At 41.3% G+C, this 23,645-nt stretch overlaps 1 protein-coding gene across 5 annotated transcripts in view; it reads left to right on the top strand.

Annotated features, from left to right (window-relative positions):
* SEMA6A (semaphorin 6A) overlaps positions 1-23,645 on the top strand; it is a 115,430-nt gene that overhangs the window by 71,986 nt on the left and 19,799 nt on the right. For 2 of the 5 annotated variants that reach the window (XM_074855836.1, XM_074855840.1), the window contains 9 exons: positions 480-611; positions 3,410-3,565; positions 4,944-5,120; positions 5,840-5,980; positions 6,069-6,149; positions 8,199-8,257; positions 10,067-10,087; positions 10,220-10,270; positions 17,211-17,375. In XM_074855836.1, the coding sequence (XP_074711937.1) occupies positions 480-611; positions 3,410-3,565; positions 4,944-5,120; positions 5,840-5,980; positions 6,069-6,149; positions 8,199-8,257; positions 10,067-10,087; positions 10,220-10,270; positions 17,211-17,375 (983 nt within the window). The remainder of the gene's footprint in view (positions 1-479; positions 612-3,409; positions 3,566-4,943; positions 5,121-5,839; positions 5,981-6,068; positions 6,150-8,198; positions 8,258-10,066; positions 10,088-10,219; positions 10,271-17,210; positions 17,376-23,645) is intronic. The other 3 variants (XM_074855838.1, XM_074855839.1, XM_074855841.1) reach the window with 3 other exon arrangements.

Here is a 23,645-nt window from a genome sequence, read left to right as displayed (position 1 = left end):
TAAATATCAGGTCAGTGGAACGTTGTAGTATGCTCCCAGTTTGATCAACACCAACTTCTGAACTGTCTGCAGTGTATTTTTGTGGAATGACAGGGACTGTGAGAATTAATACCAAGAGATGTTGTGACTTACAAGAACTGAAATTTCCAAATAATGGGCTCTGAATGAGACTGGCTATTACTCCTCATGCATCGCCAGTGGTACCAGGAGTTTCCCAGATTCTTTCCCTTCTTCAAGATTATTGCAATTACTTCTTTCTGTAGAGACTTTGAACAAATTGTGCTGGCAGGAGCTGTCTGCTGATTGGTATGTTTCAGGCTTTTCCATGGGGCTGGCTTTTCCTGTCAATACCGAGAGGTTACAGAGTTCAGGATTGAGTAGCCTGTGACAGGAAGACTTCTATACAGCATGTTTTTCACTCAAGATTTTATGCATAACTGCAGAATGAGTAACAATTTCTGGGAAATGTCACTTTGCAGCATCCCTGGCTCTGCAGTCTGTGCCTATGATATGCTTGACATCGCCAATGTATTTACTGGGAGATTCAAAGAACAAAAGTCTCCAGACTCCACATGGACACCAGTTCCTGATGAACGAGTGCCCAAGCCCAGGTATGTTTCATGGATAGTGATATTGTTCTGTTCCTGCACCACAGAACAGAGGTTTTTGATAATTTGAACAGCCTTGTAAGTTGCAGATACAATTGAAGATACATGTTGTTAAAGAGAAGTTGAGTTGCATTTGGATCTAACGTATGCAACTGAAAATTTGTCCACTTAAGATTTGTGTAACATAAATCAGGCCAGCATCAGATCCACTTGGTCAGAATAATCTATCACTTAAGAGTGGTGTTACACACCTGCTGCAAATTGGTTCAGTAATAGATATTTATTTATATATCATTATATCATTACAAAGCCTGCACCAGTTCTGCGGTTTGCTGTTGTGTGGTTAACATGCAATTTATGTGCCACTGAGGATGCATCATGGGGAGGAAAAAAACAGCATTCCATCAAAATGGAGATTCAGTTTACCTCATTCCTCCTATGAGTTATTTTCCTTGCTTCTTCTTCCCTCCTCTTTGCATGTGGCTTCTCTATTACACTCTCTTCGTATTTCCTACAAGCACCCATTTCATGCAAGCTGCTGCTGACAGCCATTTGTTAACTCATTTACACCAGCGTCATTTTGCTCTGAGAATATAATACGAATGTAGATAAAGCAAATTAATTTATCTCAGTCAAGCTCTACCACCTTAATGTAAATTTTACATTGCTTCTGCTATCTCACATAACTTCAAAAGAAAAACAGATTTGAAGCTCTGTGGTGGCAACTGAGCTTCTGCCTAAATCCACATTTGGCCAATCATGTTTTAGAGTTGCCGAGTATAGTATTCCTGTGCTGTCTTTATTCTGAAGTTGTCATTCAAGAGAAGAGCCTGGAGGTGACTGGAAAATCTGGTAAATTCTGTGTCTGTTTTCAGTCTGAGCCTTAGTAAGGCACCCGTTAGCACTGTTGCTGGATTTTCTTCTCCTTTCTTCAGTGTTTCAACAACTTGTTGACATGATGGGCTGCCTTGGTAGTACAAGGCTGCACGAGGGCTCCGAGGTCATTTGTTTGGAACTCAGAGAGTATTGGCAGGGAAGGGGAAAAGGAGAAGAGACATCTTCTCTTTCAGAGGGAAGGAAGAAGAGAAAGTTGCATTATAAGTTCATGGGATGAGCCAATAGCAGGCTAACAGTTATGATGAAGATGGGGTAATACTGCTTCTTCTAAGCCAGCAGGAGATAACGTGAAGTGAATCGGTGAACCCTGTTTCGTGTATCTGCTTAATAGAAATAATCATTACTTCTAACTCATGTCGAAATGCATGAGAGGCACAAGACGCCTTTGAAATAAGGTCATTTATGTTTGGATATCTCAGTATGGTGCAGAAACGTTACTACTCCTATTGATCCTAATATTTCTCAGAAACATACCAGAGCCTTTCAGCGTCCTTGCTTCCCTTTTGGCCAAGGTGCACAGCAGTGTTAACTTGATTTTATGTTTACTTGATTAAACCATTTTTGAGATTAAAACAGGATTAATCCAATCATGTGATTAGGATTTAGGAGGAAATAGGCCTCCAGATTAGTTGTACCCTAGGCACCACAGTGCCAAAGGGCATACGCTGCTCCTTAGAGTTCCCTGGGAATGTCACCTCCTGAATCAGTGCCCTTACAAGGTCCTAGAAGACCAGTGATGCCCTTGGTTTCTCCTTCTGTCCCTCTATTGCTAATTCTATATGCAGTTACAAGACAACCAATATATTTTGGATACGAAGAGTCAGAGCACACAGTCTCTGCTTGTAGTGTTCATTGTGTGTGTGGGAGCAGACTCATTGACCCAGCTAGTCCCCTCCAGTCCTTTGCTACCTTCTTACATAACATTTAGTTACCTGAGATTTTAATGTTTATCTAAATCTGAACAACAGATATAATAGGACCAGCACTATATTTTGTTCCAGTTAGCATTACTTCACTCATGTCAGTGGCTCTACCCACGTCAGAGCAGATTAAAATTGGACACTGCATAATGTTTATGAGTGGGTGGTCCATCTTTCATCTTCCCATCTCACAGTGGCTCAAAAACTTGAAGAATCATAATGCTCTAGGAAATGGGATCAAATGGACCTTTTGTTGGAGAAAATAACCCACAAAATATTAATAACAAGCAAAGCATTTTGCTACTTCCTGTGTAGGAGGTGACCTGTCCAGGCAGGAAGGTTAAGTTACCTCTGAGGAGCAGGGTAGATTTTAGGAATAGGGTGAGCAGATTTGCATTTTAAGTTGTAGAAGAATGATTAGATAACTTTTCAGTGAAAGTCCTCAGTCCTCTGTCTTCCAGATTGAAAAGGGGTAAAACTAATGTTTACATGGATGCTTCCTGGGTTGTCTTCTCCACTAGTATGCTTTCTACCAGACAGGAATGAAAGCAAGCATTCTTTCACACATGCTAAAAAAAAAATCAAGTTCCTTTTGTATGTTGGGGACTGCTTTTGTTCCAGTAAAGAGCAGTCAACTAGGCAAATTATAGATCAGAAAGCACTTGTGCCAGTAGGCTGCATCAAGCCCAATGCACACATATAGTAATTAGGTTCCATGTGAGTGGATGAACTACAAACTGTGTGTGTCGCACTCCTGCTGAAGAAATGTCTGTGCTTTTAAGTGACATGTTAAGCCTTTTTGAGTGGAGGATAGAGCAGGATTTTAAGCTTCCCCTGAGGGGCTGAACAAGTCCACTAGTCTTCTCAATCATCCATTTAGACGCTTGTAATGCACATCAGATTTCACTGAGGGCTTCATTATAAAAGGAAATTTCCACTAGGCATCAAATAAGTGTTCTGGCTTTACCCTCTTGTTTTATTTAGGCCTGGTTGCTGTGCTGGCTCTACATCATTAGAAAAATATGTAACCTCTAACGAGTTCCCGGATGATACTCTGAACTTCATCAAAACACATCCACTGATGGATGAGGCTGTACCTTCTATTGTCAATCGACCCTGGTTCCTGAGAACAATGGTCAGGTGTGTACCTCCAGGTGGACTCTTGTCCTCATCATAGCTGTCAAGTTGTGCTAATAGTCTGGTTCAGAATACTCTCAAACTCAGTAAACATCCTTGGTGTGCTGGGCATGAATCCAGCTAGGAATGATAGCAGTGCTGAGCAGATGTCACAGAACTCCCTCAGCAGCTTTCAAGATAGGAAAAAACCTCAGTCCTTTCCAACCACGCTGTGCTGAAACCAGATCTTGGAGGAAATGCCGTGCAGGGAAGGTTGACCAGCCTTTTGGTTTATGGGTCAGTATTTGGGCAAGGATCAGCAGACAGCCCAGGCATATGAACACAGGTTACAAACATGTCTGCCAGGATGTGTTCACAGGATATGAAGATGTCTGTCAGGATATGTACTGGTATGGTTTAATGTTTACAGAAGTGTACAGGCAGAAGTAGTCACATAATTTGTGTTCTTTCTATGGCAGCAAGAGAAAATTACTAATGAAGAGATTTGAACAGAGACTCATAAATCAGCAAGCGTCAAATACGCCATCCCCTTCCAATCAAAATACATTCCCACTCCGTGCTGTGGTCACTATACTACTTATCTACCCTCCAGTTGTAAACAGAATAATGTAACTAACTTTTGCCATATTTCCCTTTCTTCCTCCATACAAGGGTAGAGTTTTGTGCTGGATAGTGTTTAGCTCTGGAAGGGCCTGACTTAGTTTTAGTAACGTATATTCCGTCAGGTTTTTATGTCAGGTTCTGTACCTCCAACCAAAGATGAGAGCAGCAAGCTCTGCAGAGCACCTTCCTTTGATCGCCAGTACCAGGTAACTGGTACCAAATCACCAGTACTCTTTTTCAATAAATTACATAGTTCCAAGATTCAATATCACCTCTGCACTGAACTTGCTTAGTGGCAGTTTTGTGATTATTTTTAGTGAGGTAAAATGGTGTTTAGTGTCTCACTATTGCACTGGCACAGCTTTTCTTGCCAAAAAAGTTGTATGTAGATCATTATCGCTGCTTTTAATGTGACAGAACTTGCAATTAAAAACAAATTTCACTTGATGATTTTCTTTCCCTGCCAGAGGAAGTCACCAGACTAGTACTTTGCTTTTGATTGGAAAGACTCTTAGCACCCCTTTAGCTTTCTGCAAACACTTCTGCTATCTATTGGACATAGGGACATGCAAACAAACACACAAAAATTCCCTACTATTTGGGGAGCCAAACTGGTATAGTCTTTGTTAACTTATAAGGTTATTCAGCTAGGAAAAGTGCTTAAATATGTTAGATAGTTGTTAGAAGGCTACCACACAGTTATCTGAAGTGGAGAAAGTGATAAAATAAAATAACAATCTGATCCCAAGTGATGCAAAATGCTGTATTGTTCTTCTAGATACCGCCTGACCAAGATTGCTGTGGACTCTGCTGCTGGGCCGTATCAGAACTACACCGTGGTTTTCTTGGGATCAGAGAAAGGAATCATCCTGAAGTTCTTGGCACGGACAGGAAACAGTGGTTTCCTAAATGACAGCCTTTTCCTGGAGGAGATGAACGTTTACAATCCTGAAAAGTGTGTATATCTGATTCTTTGTACTCATGTATGGGTGACTTTGAACTCCCGGTTTCCCAGAGAGTAGGTTGTCCCACAAAACGGGAAGTGGTTAGAGAAGCCAAGTTTTTTGAGTAATTTTAAATTGTTTGGTGAGGGGATGTCTGCTTATCAGTCTCTACATTGCAATAAGATATTTTTTATTCAGTATGTGTAGAAAATAGCCCATCCTCTGCAGTAGTTGATGGATAATTAAAAGTGAAGTTATGCAAAGGAACTTTAATTTTCTGATCCTGTAAAAAACCTGATTCCTCTCCAAATAACTCAACAAACAGCAAGCCACTTTCCAAGGGAAATTTCCCACATTTCAGCCTTCCTCAAATATGCCTAAGGGGGCTTTGAAGTGGGCCATAATCATGCAGAAATTTCAGCTACTTTGAGTGGTGGAGAAGAATAAACACAAAAAACGAAGGGCTCTCAGAAAGCTTGTCTGGTGTGCCGTCTCTATCCACTCCTTATTCCCCTGTCCCATGCATTTTTAATACTCACTTATATGTCTGTCAGTGTTTTAGTGGCTATTGTGTGTTCTTTTTCCTTGGTTTGTTCAATTCTACCTTTCTCAGGGTTTTTTTGTAGGAGTTGTTTTCGGGGTGTTTTTTCAGCTTGAGGCATCATTAACTTTCCATCTGGTTTCCCAGCAGAACTCATGTGTAACCTTATCTCACTTTTTTTCGAATCAGGTGCAGCTACGACAGTGTAGAGGACAAACGGATTGTGGGCATGCAGCTTGACAAGCCGAGCAGCGCCCTGTATGTCGCCTTCTCCACCTGTGTCATCAAGGTTCCCCTGGGACGTTGTGAGCGTCATGGCAAATGCAAAAAGTACGTGTTTTCTGTCAGAAGCTTGCACACCAGGCATGGGGAAGGTGGGAGCACTTACGAATGCCACCTTGTATTCTTCTTTCTCAAGGGCCTGCATAGCCTCCAGAGACCCCTACTGCGGATGGGTGAAGGAGAGTGGGGTGTGCACACAGCTGGTCCTTGGCTCCAAGTGAGTAAGAGCTCTGGCTGGACAGGTCGTGAAGCTCTGGTGGTGGCGCCGGGCAGTCTTGGGCAGAGCTATTTGAAACATGAGGCTCTGAGGGAAGGAAAAATGTGGGAAGTGTTTGTTTCTACCTTATTTGCATTCACCTCTGAAATGTCTCACAAATTTTTCTGACGTGAACTGTCAGCTGATTGGTAACTGATGAAAGAGGAGGAAGAAGAAAATGAAAGAGCTGTACTAAGGTCCGTGTGTTATTGAAAGGAGGGAACTGGATGGCTGTGTCTGGACCAGCCCACACTGGAGCCATCACAGCTGATTAAAGAGGCAATAGAATCCAAATTAAATTACTGAAGCAATTTGTCCACTGCAAACAAAACCAGTCCTTCTAATTTAGTGTGCATTACTAAGAGGAATCACAGAGCACAGTAAGAGCTCTGATTCAGAGAAGTGCTGGATCTCCCCTTGCTTAACAGTAGAATTTAATTATTTTATAATAATGAAAGTCTGTGAAGGTTTGTTTAAATGTGGTTACTAAAGCCTCCTTGCAGGGAGCAGACCCACTTCAGAGCTCTCATTTCTTGGCAACATCTGACACACCTCATGCTTGCCCACTCTGAGGTACAGCTATACTTCCTCAAGGCAGTGGTGGAAGTGTAGCACAAACATCACACAACCTCAACAGCCCCACAGCTGACCCCACTTAACCTTGCTTCTGTACAGGTCTTCAGTATATAATGGATGAGTTATCATCTCTGTGCTTGTGTCAAGTTCTTAATTAGCTATTTGAATTCAAATTGTTTTGGCCACTGGGGATGCTATAGCTATATCTGTCTGTATATGCTTTACATATACAGACAGTCCAGTGTGGACTGTTCCTGACTGGACATTTGGTAGAATAATGTTAAAATGCACCTGTGTCCGTATCAGGTTTTCTCAGCATTGCCAAAGTGCTTGAGTCTTCTTGCACTTCCGTGGCAAGTTGTAGGGGACTTCTGTACCTTACTGTTAAAAGCAGCTCCTGTGTTTATCAATAGATCCATCAAGACAGAAGCAGTGCAGCTTGCAGTGGTGCAGTCCAGAGGCAAGCAAGGCAGGTCACTTTCTGTCCAATGCATAGCATGTAGGAAGGAGATCCAGATCAGCTGTGAAGATGTCTGATGAACTTCTAAACTAGTCAACAGGAGGCAGAGATGTTAGGTGCCCTCCTGGAGTAGGTGACAGTTGAGCAGGAGTTTTAAGAACATGGAGTTGGGAATGAGGTGCTTGCAAGGGTAATTATGCCTCAAGGGCAGTATCCTAGCTAATATAGACAAGGGCTTTTGTTGAAGGCTTTCCAAGGCTCTTGTCATTCACCTTTGACCATACAGGAAGTTGGAAAAACAGTTTCACTAGTTATCCAAAATCCCAGGCAGAGGTTAGGAGTGTAAACTGGGCATGTCAGCTAGAATAGCCTGTGAGTGTTTTTCAGTAGAGCCACTTGAGTTCAGTGGAATGCTTTCTGTGGACTGGACCTTACATCTTGCAGCCTCATCCAGCGCAGTACCTAAATGATTGCTGAAATGCAGGTTGTCTTCCCCCAACACAGTGCCTACTCAATGGGTTAGCTTCCTTCTCATGTCAGTGTCAGTGCACCTTGTCTGCTATATGGATGAGTTAAGGTAGGATCATAATTGCTCCTGATAATATTACATATTATAGACATATTCATATATATATTATATTATAGATATATTCATATCTATATATAGATATATAGATTCATTCATATATTAAAAAATATAAATCTGTTTTCCTCTCTCGACAATGAGGCATGCAGTGGATTTTTAAAAAGTAATAATAAAAAGACAAAGCATCATCAGAAGCCGAGAAATCATTAAGCAGTGATGAATAACTTGAATGTCTGTGTTGCAATTTTTCAGCCTTTGAATGGAAGTTCCAAAGAAATGGCCAGTTTCACGGCGGGGCTTTATTCAGTTGCACGTGTGATAATTTCTTTCTGGTAGTGCCTGTGTGACTGTTGTTATTCATACTGTTTTGTTTCTTTCTGTTATTTAGACTGGCATTTGAACAGGACATAGAACATGGCAATACAGATGGCCTGGGTGACTGCCAAAGTAAGCAAAGCTTTTACCCTCTATTTACCATGTGTCACAGCATCCCTTTGAATGCCTCAAATCACCATTACCTGTCAGGCATTCTTTTGTACAATGTAAGCCACAACAGGAACAGCAAATGAGCCTAATGATGCAGGTTCAGAAGAGCAATGGTTGTTTAAATGTATTTAAAGAAGATAGCCTGGTTGGTGTGATTTTTACAAATACTGGATTTCAAAGCAGTTGTGTATTGAGAAAACCTCAGTTCTAGAGGATATTCATTATAGCAAAGGCATAATGAATTGTGTGTTCATTGTCTTTATTAGCCATGGTGGTTGGGTCGTTTATGTAGAAATGGCTTGGTTTCTTGGTGTAGACCGTGACTTGAACTACATTCCCATGCAGGACAGGGAGACAGTGAAATATACCTTCAGCTTTCAATCTGGATCAAGAAGTGGGAACTATTTAGTTTGTGAATCTTAGTGGATTTTACACACAGGGTGGACAACATAATGGTATTAAGGGTCAGGCACTACTGACCTTGCCTGAGAAATTTTAATGGTAAACCTTAGGTACTGACATTGTGAGTTGGAAGCTTAAACACAGTCTTTAAACATTTATGTTTTGCACTGAGATGCTTAAATGTGCACAGCTTGCACTGCTTGCATGCTGTTTCCTGAGGCTTGAGGAGTACCAACATCTGATCAGGACAGCTCTCGTTCGAAATGTTCTTGCTAAGGTTGGTTTAATTCTGAACCCCAAATATTATTTATAAACCTTATGAAATCAAGAATCACATTCTTTTCAGTGTAATCTGCACTGATGCTTGTAGATGCAATAAAATTACTGAAGCTGCGGAAGTAATGTACAGTGAGAGAGTCACTAGTTTAGGAATACAGAGCAAAATAACAGAGGTCTAGAATGTGCAGTGGGATACAGTGCAGGCCAGCTGCTCTGGAGAAAGCCAGGACCTTCTCATGCCTTGTGCATCCTTGTTCAAGAGCCATTTATTACTGTGATCACTGTGCTTGAACGAGTACAAGGATTTAGCCTCTGCGTGTCCCCCATCTCAGCTACACCTCTCTCTGCCTCTGCTCTAAGATAGGGTTACGTAGGCTGTCTCTAAGTATGTTGAAGGAGGTGTACACATAGTCCCTCCTGTGCTCCTGTAAAATGGGTTAGCACCAAATCAGGTCAGTTCCCAGCTGGTGCAACTTTGCCCTTTTCAGCCAGTTCTACTCTCCTTGGGCAAATAGGTTAGAAAGGAGTGGAGTGTACCTGATACCAGTTAAATATAGAAGAAGGGTAGGAAATTATTCAGAAGCAGCACACTGTGCTCATGGACAGATATCTGCTCCTGTGCAGAGAGCAACAAAGCCCATACCCTGCTTAAGTCCCTCTTTAGCCCTGAATGATGCATTGAACCTTGACGCTGCACAGGGGTAGATTTCGCTCCCTGCTAACCCAGCTGATCTTATTACTTCATGTGGTCTTGGGTCATGTGAGTTTTGTCCTCACTGATTCACATTGCCGGCTGAATCACTTGTAGTGTCTTGCATTAGATTTGGACTTGATCTTGCAAAGAAACCCATGGCAGGGAGGGCACTAGCCTTCCCACTTGCTATCCCTTGCACAGGGCTGGTCATGAACACTTTCAAAGCCGGACATTGGTTTTGTTTATATCTGAATATTAGTTTTGCCTGGGTCCTTAGGGTACTAATCACATACATATAAATATCAGCTGAAGCATAAAAGGTTGCTAGCAGCAAACTATTAAAAAGAAAAAATGAGAGAGAAATAATGATTTTTCCCCTGTTATTTGTCTTTCAGATTCCTTCGTAGCCCTGAATGGTAAGGAAGTTCTTAGTTTCATTATTTACTGACAGCAAATCCATTTTGGAGGAATCACTTTTTACTAAACTTTTAAGTATTTTCATACTTTTGTTTTATTTAATGTTTCTTCCCAATTTATTTTGTTCATAGACATTTCAACTGCTTCACCTGATCATGAAATGTCTTACGACACAGTGTATGGTCAGTTTATGGGTGTTTTTAAAAATTCTCCCCAGATTCTTGTGTTAGATAGTAGTTCCTGTACTCAAATAGCTGTTACCCTTTTTGACTTGTTTTGTCTTGGTTTTGAGGGCCTGATTCACTAATTACAACTAGGATTAAGTCATACCTCTTGATTTTCAATCCCTCTTTTCTAGTCCTCCCTCAAAACTGTCTTCATTGAATTAAAGTCAAATATGGCCTACTTTAATGGCATACCAGAAGACATCATTAAGAGCATGCTTCATCTGAACACTCAGACAAAGGAACACTTGAGTACAGTGATGCATCTTACCTGTTTGCCAGGAAAAACAAGATAGCAGCTCACATCTCAGTCATGAGTCGTCCAGGCTGGTGTCATTGACTGCTACAGCAACCAGTCAGAGGTACCTTAGGGAAAGGAGAGGAACTGTCACTGGGTTACAGAAAGATCTCCCATAAGGAAAATTAGCCTGTTACCCATGTGAGTTGAGACTGGGTTATGCCTTGATTGCTGAAGGTTCCTGTCACTTCTAGGGTGAGTCATTTATGTTGTCCATGCTTGCAGTATCTTAATGCCTGAATGGGGCCTAATCTGTTAAAAAAAAAGGGGATTCACATAGCAAATTAAATGACCTGATCTGAAGAGGAGCATTTCTGCAAGCCTAGAGTAGCAGTTTCCCATGAGGCAGCTCTTAATCTGTGCTCACAGTACTTTCCACCACTTTGTTCTGTATGTTTGGAAGTGGATTACACTGATACTTGAAGTGCAGAATAAATGTCTTCATGAGGAATTATTGCAGAATAAATAATCACTTTAAATTCAAACCTAGACTTAGATTGCAATAGTTTCTCTTTATAGACATCCTGATCAAAGACAAGTACTCACAAGCTAAGAGGATGTGTGGTATTGCTCCCAGTGAAGTCAACAGCAAATTTCCATGTGGGATGGGAGCTTGCTTGTGAAGTTGCTTTCAGGCTGTACAAGACTAGCAGTTCATCAGACCTAGGGAAAATTAACCATATGTTTGGCTGAATGTAGCAAGAGGTAGATTAATGTGCAGTTGCGATGAGCATTTAATTGATCCTTTAATCTTGTGCCTGCAAAATATGTAGGTACAAAACAGAACCAATGGCAGCTCAGTACAGCAGCATATAAATAACTGGAGGCAAAGTAATACTGTTCAACATTTGTAAAAATAAAATCAAATTTCCCGTGTTGTTTATTACCAGGAAATGGAAAACATGCAGGTGAAACTTGTTTGAAAGTATGATAATGAAAACCTGTGAAGGGAATGTACAAAATCAAAGACAAGTCGAGACTTCATAATATATGGAAGACTTCTGGTTTCATATGCATATACAGCTTGTACTTTCTTTCATTTGAAAATTTCTATATTTCCAATGCACAGAGCAGTAATTAAAGAACAGTAATATTAAAATCTGTACTGCTGAATATAAAGATAAAGAAAATGGCCTTGGGCACACTGCTGATGTGCCAGAAATGTTCTACGTTTCCTGCTTCTAAGTGCATTTGTCGGCTGCACAGTTATAGGTGTGGGGCTATAGTTCTGGATCTTGTCAGCTACCATATTAGTAGGGACTTTAGCAAAAACTGTTATTTTAATCTGACCAAGAAAGCAGAAGAGTGATTCAAGTGAGCAGCAGAGTGAAAAAAGCAGCAGTCCCAGGGAGCACAGGTAACAAAAGGGAGTTCATTTTACTGTCCAGGCATGTCAAGCCCAAAGACAGACTATGTGAATTAACCCAGCTCTTAAAGCAGTACCCTACAGCCAGATGCAATAGAGAAATGCTGACCCACATGAGCATTGCTTCCCATTCGTGCCCTGTCTTTCATGGATTATTTCACTGACCATCCTCAGGTACATCCTGATAACGTGGTCTCTAGGCAAGTCAGCTCTTCCTTTTATGGGTTTGTTAAAATACCCATTCTGATATTACTGCAGTCAGTCTTTCTTTTCACTTACCATGGCAAAATACGAAAGGAAATGTGCTAGTCACCTCTACTGATCTTCCACATGAGGAATGTTAAAAATTCCAGCATGAGGTGGTAAACCAGTCTCAGTAAATATGTTCGTGTTTGCTAACTGTAGTGACTGCTCTGAGTAATTTTTTTCTTGAGAAAATGAAAATTTTATAAATGCTGCATTTTAATGTTACTGAGTACAGTTAAATGCATAAGTAAATGGTATTTCATAATAGATTAAACCTCAGAACTCTGGAATATACCAGAATGCCAAGCGAGTGAATGCTCAGGGTGCTTTTGGATCCAGTGGGTTAAATATATCCAAAGGCATCTGAAACTCCAGTTGCAAAAGAAGTCTTAAGGCCTGATTCCCTTGATTATTCCACTATAAATCAGCTTACTTCAACAGACTTACTGCAAATCTGTAGCAGTGTGAGTGAAAGGAGAACCAAGCCCTTAATCTTTGCATTCTTGGCATCAGCGTCTTCCTGAATTTGGCAGGTGGGCTCTGTTTTCTGGGCAGTTTCATGTGATTGGTTGTAAACAATTAAATTGCAAAATCCACACAGGTGACTGTTCAAGTGCATCCTTTTTGACACCCAAGGAGGAGATAGCAGGCTAGGTCAGAGAAAAATTATGCAAGAGCCACATATTTAAGCAAGGAGATTAGGCTAGATTCCTCTGCAAAATTGTAAGCAGCTTCAATTACCTTTGGAAACGTCAATTCTTAGTGAATTGGGCCCTTATTTTACCCCCTAGCCATAGTCCTTTCTCCCTCTGTAGTATTGATTTAGCCTTTCCCCCTAATTGTCTAATTAGGTTGCTATAGCTGTTAATAGGATAGTGTGCAGACATCTTAACCTCTGAGATCCTAATGACTCGTGCATATTAGAGCAACTATCAAATACATATTGAATCCTTGTCTTTGTTTTAAACCTGCAAAAAACCTCCGTATATTTTACAAGTGCACTTCAGAAAGAGCTATAGTTACAGAAGTGCAGCCCTTCTGAATCATTATCCGTGCCTGTAGACACTAAGTGCTTTTTACTCTCCTTCTGTTACTTGATTACAGCACTCCAAATGAAAAGTTTCTGCAAATAATGGAAGCACCTAAACCAGATTTTTTTAAAACTGTGTCTATTTTGATTTTTACGTGTTTGTTTTAAACAAAGAAGTTCGAAAAGCACTGTGTCTGCAGTTTTTCAGATTGTTTTAAAACAAAGGCAGAATTGGTTTTTTAGCTGTTTAGTTATTAACCGATATTAACATAGAGGTACTGGTCACGTCTCAGATATGCTTAAAACCTCTTTAAATTGCAGTGAAGTCTATTTACATAGTCACAGTGGTAAAAATGGTGTAATGGAAAAAAAAAAGGCCCACTACATGTTGCAAACTATACAGCACATTGTAAGGTTTAATAATGGCTGTGTATGAGAGGGCCAGGACTGGATTGCCTGCCACTTCAGGCTTTTCTCTGTTTATGAGAGAAACTTAACTAGCTCATCCATTTGTGATGCCACTCTGCTCAGAGGTGAAATTCACCCAGCAGGACTGGCTATCCAGGCACTTACAGGACACAGTGATACTTGCTTATGGGAACAGCCACTGCCCAGTAGTATTTCCAGAATGCAGCTCTAACACAAGTGGAACAGCCTGTTAAGGTCTGATCTGCTCCTGCCCTGCTTCTTCAAAATCTAGTGAAAAAAAGTTTATCTCGATGAGGTGTGGAAGGTTGTTTCTCAGTTGTTTCTCAGCAAATAGACTGATTTCTCACATCTGTATGAAACCCTTCTTTACCTAACGACCATCTGGTACACATTAATATCTTCACAAAGCCTTAGCTTTCCGTTATGAAGAAGTTCTCTATGTATTTGCAGCATGTGGTCCAGGAAACCTTTTTTTTTTTTTTTTTTTCAGAAAATGTGTCCCTTGGGCATATATTTCCTTTAGATTACTGCATTAAGAAATGTTTTTCTTTAACCATACTTATGGCTTTTCCTTAGAATTTCCCCTTTAAGCACACCTAAAGTGTCTGGACAGAGGTATGGACGTATAAATGCATATCAAACACAGGCATAAAATATGTTTGCTGCTTAGCAAGATTTTCTTCTCTTTTACCTCCTTATCAAGCTATGACTAATTGCTTTCTTGTTTTGAGTGCAGCACTATTTGTAGGTTGAACAAATATTGTACACCTCATTGTGGTTGCTGAATGGGTTTTAACTTAGAGACTGGAACTCCATGAATGCTGGCACTGTGGTTTAGTACTTAGGGAAAAGAAGACATGGAAATCTCATAATTTCCATTTTCTGGCCTGTTCTCTGTCTTGTTATTTCTCTTACTTCTTGGGGATAAGCACAGGAGTTGACAAGCATAAAATGGTGTAGGGGTGAACACTTTCACGCTGCATCATATTCTTGCTTCAGGAGGGCACATGTGTTCAGTCGCTGGACCTCTACGTGTCCTTTGGAAACAAGCAGCCCTGCTGCAAGACTGTTGTGGAGGAGGCAGCATGTTTGGATCAGAGTCCATCATCCATCTAAGTGTGTGTTATCAATGCTCCCACCCATGCTGTAGCTTATGAAAACCTTTTCAAAGTGGGTAATATTTGGCTTGTCTTTTCTATATAAGCGACATTAAAAGCTCTGTCTTCAGCAAAATACAGCCTTTAATTCACTGTGTTAAAGAAAGACGGCCGGGAGAAACCACACTTCCTATCATGAGAGGTAGAAAATAATCCAGTGCACTTACCAGTATAAGCCTTCAGCCTGAGGTCCAGAGCTAAATTGTATAATGTTTAGGTGTAGTAGCTGAAGGTTGGCTTTGTGGTGAGAACACCATGAATTTGACCAATTCTCCTTGTGAAGCATACCAGTTAAAGGAGTTAGTTGTGTCCACGTTCTATGCAAAACACAGTCAAAAGTGCTGCCACTAGTGCTGTGCAATATATCAAAAGGACTCCTCGAAAATATACAGAGGAGCACAGATATTTTCTTCCTCTAAGACCATTAATATTCAGCAGGACTTCTTTAAATCATAGCAGCATCTTAATAGGAGTTGCAGGTTTTTTGCTGACTTCATCAGTAGTTCAACCCCATGAAGCTGGTGAAAGGGCTGGATAAAACGAAACACATGGGTGCATAAAAAAGCTTGGGAGCATTGGTGGCCAACATTTAGATTTTTGATTGCTGGAGTGGAATTAGGGATCTAGGTTCATCAGCTCTCTCTGCACTTCTGAGAACTGGGGCTGATGGCTTTAGAAGCCATTTAAAGCAGCCTTTTTGACATGCAGCTTCTGAAAGCTTAATGCTTATCCAGTGACTGTTTAAAATAAACTACAGAAGTACAGTCTCTACCTGCACGGCTCTGAGCCTTCTCCGTAATGCTTTAAATTTGTGTTCCTTGTGTTGCTCTATCTCTACCCCAGTGAGTCTCAAATTATTTTTCTAAACACTGAAACCAACATTAAGGGAAGGAGCAGGGAGAGGGTCCCTGCTAGGGCAGTCTGTAGCCTGCTGATTGGACTCCTCTCCAAGTGACACTCACATCTAAGGAAGGAAAATTAATTTGCTGAGCTGTTAAAAAGGAGGCAGGAGAATGGAGGGCTTCTGTCAGTCTGTCTGGTATTACCTGAAGAGAAAGCATTATCTGCCATTCTGTATGAATAATTGGATTCTGTTAGTTTGTGTTTGAGCATGTTTCAAAAACCCCACTTTTGATGGACTCTTTCAGGAAAGTAGGTAAAAGGAGGTATAGCTACTCCACATCAAATTAACCAGTCCCAGAGCTCCCTAAGTCTTGCTGAAAATAATTCATTTTGATACATGTGCAGAAAAAGAACTTTCAGAGACGTCTATGGTTTTGAGGTCAAAATGTTGTGGTGTGGATGGAGTTTTGGTGCCCCCTCCCCAGCAGTGACGAAGCAACCCAAGCCACTGGGAAGTCCAGGTTGGAGCCATCTTTCAGAGACAGTAGACTCCAGGCACTCCAGGCATTTTGGGTGCTTATGTATTTCTCAGGATCTAGCTGCAAAGGATGTATGAGTCCACAAACATATCTCTGCCCCAGCTGAACCACTCTTAAAACTGCAGTGTTTCTAGCTGGGCATGTCCTGTGAACATGCTGTTTGTTAGTGTCTGTTTGATAGGCAAGGAGCTCATCAGCCCTTATTCAGGACAACAGTAACAATGTCTAGAGTAGTTGTAATGGAAAAAAGGCACCTGCTAGAGTCATGCACGGGTGGTTGGGCAGATCCACATAGTAAGGCATTGTCTTCACTGTCACTCTAAGCAGAAATGATGTTGGATTTCATGCTTATCTCAGAGCCATTTTGGACCATCAGCTCAGACAGGGCCGATGGCAGGAGTGCAAGTGGCTGCAAGTGGCTGACAGACCTTGTGTATTTCTCATCTGCGGGGCAGTGCTGCAGTGCAAGCACGCCAGTGTTGGGCAGTCCTTCATTCCCCTGGGGGCACTGATGTCACCATTTTGTAGCTCTTCTGGCATTCCCCTTCAGTTTTGGCCATATTAGAAGTTGTTCCCTTTTAAATTGTTTTTAAAATTGCTTTTTAACTAAGCTAGTACCATACAGCATGGACTGACTCTTCAGTGATGGTCAGATGTGTGTACTGAATCCAGCTGAAGGATGCTTGACTCAGATGAAGTGTGCTAACCCTCTTCCATATGCATGTAACTCTGTTGAGTAAAAGCACACAACTGCCAGCTCAGTGGCAGTCTGAGGCATGTGGGCACCTCTTAACACCCTGATCTAGAAGGTTCAAATCCCCTGTTTCCTTGGGGCTGTGCTTTGAAGGACTTTTGAAACATTGCTCAGCCGAGACGAGCATTTGCCCATCATGGAAGCAAAGCAGTGCGTGCATTCCTGAGCATGGGGAGGTAGCGTGGGAAGTGACTAATGAGACTTGTCTTCCCTACCTGTATTTATAATGTAAACAGGACACTCCAGTTCCCTAGTCCCAAGCACCACCACTTCCGACTCTCGCACTCGACAGGGTTATGATGCTAGGGGACGCATGCTGGATTGGAAGGATCCGCTTGGTTCATCTGAAAATACAGATCCATATGTGGCAGTTTCATCCCATAATCATCAAGACAAGAAGGGTAAGGCCTTGGAAATGACATCCTGTGGTGAGGAGGGAGGTGGGGAGGTCTAAACTGTAACTGCTTCCAGCTGGCTCAGAGTAACATGTAATGAAACTCCTGTGCTATAATTAAAAGCTTATTGTAAAGCCTGAAACTAAACAGCCAATCTCAGACTCAGTCCTAGATAATTCACTGCCTGAGGAAACCACACAAAACAAACAGAAGTGTATGCCTTTGCAGAGTGTGTTGTGCATGTGTACGGTAAGGAGGGAAACAGTGGGGATTTAGCTCCCTTTAAACTTGATCTGCCTTGTTCTCTGGCAGAGCAAGATCCGTGATTTCCCATTGTTCTTAAGAGTGCACTTTTATATTGTCTTTTTGTCTGAATTCCCAGGGCAACACAGCAGATCTCGGCTAATTTCATGTTTTTTCCATCTCTCGATGACAGACAGAGATACTGAAGGTCTGCTCTAGTTTAACCATTGAAGTAAAACTGAAGACAGTGGGACCTGAGCATCAAATACCTTTGAGAGTGGGGACTGAGGAAGTCATTAGCATGTTTTAAAAGATGCAGAGGTGACTGCTGGTGGGGAGAGATTCTGTGCTGTGTTTTTAAAGCACCAAAATGTTGGGGTTTAGGTGTCATTTCACAGTGTTCAGCCCTGTGCTGAAGCACACTTGGGTCTAATACAAGTGACAGACCTGTCCTTTGGCCTTCAGTCCCCTTTTGCTATACCTACAGGGAATTAGACAGAGAATTGCTTAAAACTGCCACTTGAACATCCTTAGAGAAGCAGCTTTTCTCCTATATAAGGATGGCGGTGCCCCCTTATTCCATCCTGGCCCTCCATCATTCTCCTGGTGTCTTTTAATCTCTGTCTCTAAGAGGTTAAAATAGTTCCTTTGTAAATAGGGGACTTAGGTTCAAATACCTCTACTGCCTAGAGAGATCTCAGTCCTTGTTATTTTTCTCCAGGGTGTTCTTAGATCGCTTCTTTCAATCTCTTCTCTGTTGAAGATGTTTCGCTCTGTGTGGACTAATTAAATACTCAGTGGGCCACAAGGAGGATGGGTATAAGCAAAACTCACTTGCTGAGTGGTTAGGGCACTCACCAGGGGCAAGAACACAGATGAGCTTCAGTCCTTTCTGCTATGAATACTTGATATAAAGCACTTAAAATATTAATTGAAATGTGTATTCCAGTCTCTATTGTTCATGCATTTTACATGAAAAACTCATTAGACAAAAGCATCAGCTGTTCCTGGAGAAGCTACTGGCATGCCAGTTCTGCTGCTTTGTATTGTCTGCCCAGACTAGTAGGTTACTAAATCACATTCCTTCCCCTCCATCTGACCCACTGAATGTTGAATTCTCTGCATTGGCTGAGGAGACTTTCAGCAGGGGGTGATGAACACATTAACATTGTGGAACAGCATTCAGCAGAGCTGCACGAACAGCTGGCAGTGCTCTGGACCCAGGCTGTGAACTCAGTGCCTGTTATTCACAACAGCCCCAGATGCACAGTGCCTCCCACAGTCCTGGTATATCCTGGATTTCTCACTGAACTCACCAGGATTGACCTCACAGAGCCTTCAAAGTTCCTAGCCATGAAGGCAATGGGCGTCACCTGACTGACCCAGCAGAGATGAAGCCTGAGGCACTTTTCCAGCTGAGGAGGCTGGTCAAATTAGGCAGGAGATGCAGTAAAATTTCCTGACATGCCGTGGCAAACAATCTAGTAGCCTTGGCTTTTAGGCTTGGTGGCAGGAAATGGAATATGAATATTTGAATTGCCTTAGGCAAAGGAAGTGAACTTGTCTCCCACCTCCCAGCAATTAGCTTTTCCTATACAAAAGGGAAAAACTACCATTTCCTCTTCTTTCTTCAACTGGGTTTTAGAAGTGGCCCCTGTTTGAACAGTTTTTTTCAGAGCTTGATCCGGTAGACATTCTGGGAGAATAACTGCAAATCCAAAGCAAAAAAATGAACTTCTAGAACCTGATCAGGCTTACATATGAGTTAAGCACAGAGCTCCTTTGCACTCTACAGACCTGTGGGCTGCTGAACCTTGGCAGAGGAAGAATTTCAGGCAGCTGCAATACTCAAAACTGTAACTTAGGGTGCAAGAAATTGAGAGTGCTGAAGAGGAAAACTCAGATTGCTAATTCATACTTAAGATCAGTTTGAGATACCATCCTCATATTTTTAATTCCTCAGCCCTTGCTCTTCAGCTGTGGAAGGGCAATTCAGAAAAAGTGATTTCTGGGTATCACCTATGTAGAGGAGGGAAGGCAGATAAACCTGCACGCCCTTCTAAAGATGGCATGTGATTTACCTAGCAATCCTCTTTCCTTTCAGCAGTAAGTCAGTGGTAACACTGACAGCCGCAAAATAAGGCTTTTTTCTTTTCCTGTCCAGTCTGTTAGTAACACCTATATTCAAAATGCTTGAGGTGAGAGGACATTTCTTAGAAAACTCAGTGTTCCCTTTTCTGAAAGTAAGAGGTACCTTTCCTCTGCCCTGAGAGAAGGGGATGTTGGGAAGGAAGGGAGGGAAGGAAGGGAGGGAGGGAGGGAGGGAGGGAGGGAGGAAGGGATTTGTCTTTGAACCCAGCTCTTCTGCTGGCATCAGACAGGGTAGCAGTGTCAGAAACCACCTATAGTGGAAGATCTGTCCCTTTATGTACCCAGAGGAATGCGGAGATGCGTATACATTTTAATGGCACTATTTGTTATGTGTGGGTCCCTACTTCACAAATCTTTTCTGAAGCAATGCTTAATAGATGGAAAGCTAGCTCTTAAAAGCGTCTTGTATGCCAGTAGCAGCTTTCAGAAGAGCATGAAGTGAAAATATTAATAAATGTATAGCTGCTGGTTTCTAATAATTTTTGCTTCAATTCACTGACTGATGAGGTGGCTTACATTCAATAGTTCCCTCCCCAGGGACTGATGGTTACCAAAGAGCCTTATTAGCACTTGACAGGGTCATTTAAATATCATGCATTCTGTAGTGCCTAATTATGAATGTTGACAAAGCTGGAAGCAGTCTACATGCAATCAAAACAATGGCGGCAGAGGTGACCGCATGGTTGTTTACCATTACCATCTACTTGTGTGTTGTTACTCCTTGCCTTGCCCAGTCAGAGCCAGTTGGCTCCAAAATTACTATTGATTTGTTGTTTTAAAAGGGCAAAGGAAAGAGTTCTTACACAAAATTAAATCAGAAAATGTTACTATCCTTTTATCAAGATTTTGTTTTCACTTTTTGCTGTGATTTCTTTTACTTTCACACATTCACAAAGAAAAAATATTATCCTTTTTTTTTCATTTTCACGTTGTTTTGTAAGGTGGTTTGTGTTGTTCTTCGTTGGTTGTGTCTGATCCTTTGGCCAGTGTTTTTCTTCTTTTCCTGTGCTCACAAACAGCTTCTTACTGATTGTACTAATTGTACAGAATCCACTTGCTGCTTTCTTTTCTGTAGCACGGGTTCTTTGATGATGTCACATCCATCCATATGCTTCACTTTTAATTCAGCATCTTGGGGAATATCTGTGGGGGCGTAAAGAGGGGGTTCTTTAAAAGGGTTGACTCATGGGAATGTGACATTTGTGTGCCACAGCTTTAGTAGCTAAATATACTCTGGGATTGTTGTTTCTGAGCTACATCACATTTCTTGCCAAGATGAAAATGTGTAGTGCAACCCATAGAGTGGGAACTATGCGTTGCTATCCCACTGGCATTTTCATTTTGGCCGTTAAGGAATCTGCCCTTCCTATTACAGAACCAAAAAAAAAAAAAAAAAAAAAAAAAATCAGCTCTGTTTGGGCAAACTGCACCTTTCCTTTTCTTCTCCAACTCCTCACCAGAAAAAAGAAAAAGAAAAAAACATGTTCTAGAGTATGTTTACATTTTGTTTCCTTTCTTGCTGTTTTAGTGTTAATTTAATTGTGTGTTTCTCACCTTTGTCAAAACAGTTTCCTTAACCTCACCATCTAACCTTCCCCCCTGCTGCCATTGTACTTGGTCTCCCTCCCACCGCAGTCATGAAGCTCCTCCTGTGGAGCACTCCAAGGCTCTACCCTCTACCTTCTACCACTAGTAGTGCCGTAGCACTCTGTCTCACTGTAGTTGCCCTACTAACGAAGAGGGGAGTAGACACGTACTGCTCATAGAGAGGCCTACATGAAGAAAACAAAGTGATTTTCTTCAGGAGTAGCTGGCCTTGCCCCTCATTACCTGCTGCCCTTCTCTGCTGCCTCCTGTCCTTCCTGCCTCCCTTCAGAAATACCTCATGCTATTCCAAGTCCTGGGTTCATTAGCACAAATGCAGCCAACTGCTCAGTTTTCGCACTCGGTCTCTAATTGCCTAGAGCCTGCCTTTTAATCACAGTTTTGATAAATTAGTTGCAAATGCAGCTTATGATTTCGTGGTTCTGCTCCAGCTTCTTCTCCATAGAGTTCAGGTGGACATGGCTGAGCTGGGCACTGAATGACGAAAGTGTAGTGTTGCTGTTAGCAGACTTAATGTTTGTATTCTTACTTGTCTCAACACTCATTAAGTGAAGATTATGAGGTGGTATCTCCTTTCCTTAACAAGCCTGTTGTCAATATCCATGTAACAATGGTAAAATGCTGATTAGAAGGGGGATATGATGGACACAGTTTGCAGAGTTAAGAGTTGCTAGTGTATTTGGATGTCAAAAATGCTCCTATAGATACGGCATCTGGGAGCACCTATTATTTTATAGATTATAGAATTTATATTAGTAATAGTAGTAATAATATTAATAATAATTATAAAATATATTTTTATTATTATATAATTATAAATTATAAAAATATAAACTGCAGCCCTTCCTCTGGTACAGATTTGGACATCATTAGGAATAGTCAGCTCCTCTGTTTGGAGAGGGCTATGTTACTGGGAAGCCCAGGGGCTGTTAATTTCAAAACCTGACTCCAGAAGATATTTCGTATTGTGCACAAGTGGCAGTGTTACTAAATTTTACTGTGATTATCACTACTTGAAAGATTTGCCAAGTGCTGACAATGCTTGTCTCCGGAGAGTCTGCAAATGTTCAGCCAGATTCTGCTGCAGTGAGACAGAAGTATATGAAACTTCAGGTACAGTTATGATAAAGAATGTAAAGTGCTGATTTAACAAGATACTTTACAAGTAGACATGAAATGAAAGAAAAAAACAACTGTGGCAAAGCAAAGCATCAGACTTTTTTGCATATATTAAACAACTGGTGTTCATCATGGGAGGGTTGAGTTTTGCACCAGGAAATACATTTGCACTGTATGTTTTTACACAAAAATATTGTTATTTGCTAATATGTGCAAGGATCTAAAAGAGTGTTTTTTCTCACAGGAGGCAGGGAGAAGTTGTTGTTATCTTGCTGGCATTTTGTAATAATTCAGAAGAGGATTTAAATTGGCACAAAATTTGTCAAAACTGATTTGTTGCGTCAGTGTTTGCAGGTTGGAGGGGGAGAGCTTGGATTTTCAAGGCGAAGCAAATACTCTGTATTTGATCCATATCATTGTCCTGGCACTGTCTGATCCTAAAAACAGTGTTAGGCTAATAGAAGGAATTGCACCACAGTCAGTTCTGCCTTTATGGGGCTTGGGAAGAGATATAAACTCAGAGCATGTGTGCCTGCGAGGAACACTGCTATTCTTTTCCAGTGTCTCAAACCATTGTACACACAAACGTAAAGCAGATTGCAAGTACTTTGCAGTTCACTAAGTTTCAACTGTTGAGGAAACAATGAAGATCAAATTGGACCAGATCCTTCACTTACTATACTTCTAAGTCTTTTGCCCACAGTCTAGCATGAGTGCTGTGAGAAAGGGAGTAGGGAATTTGCCCTGATTCTGTCTATGATTCCATAGCATTTGGCTGAGATTTGAAGTGAGAGGTGTGGTTACTTGAAGCTGTAGTGCTTCACAAAAGGATTTCACCTACACAAGACAAGATGCCATGGGACTTAGTTCATTTCAACTTTTATAGAGCCACATCTAGATTAAAACCTATTTACTTCTATTAGGATTTAAACAAAGGTTGGTTGGATGAGTCTATGCTCAATAAAGCCCTAGAGGTTTTTTTTCTAAAATGTCCTTAGGTAAATTAGCATCAGCTTACTGTAAACATCCCTGTTTCTAGATGGGGGGCTTATTTACGTTTGTCACATATACTAACTGCTTAGGTGAAATACTAAAAAAAAGTCTTTTTTTTTTTAAACAAACAACCGTGTATTTGTATAGAATGTCTCTAATGAGCAA

This window comes from Strix uralensis, chromosome Z (genome assembly GCF_047716275.1).
Source record: "Strix uralensis isolate ZFMK-TIS-50842 chromosome Z, bStrUra1, whole genome shotgun sequence".
NCBI lineage: Eukaryota > Metazoa > Chordata > Aves > Strigiformes > Strigidae > Strix > Strix uralensis.
Note: the sequence above shows the minus strand (reverse complement) of the source record. Positions and strands in the feature narration are given on the sequence as shown.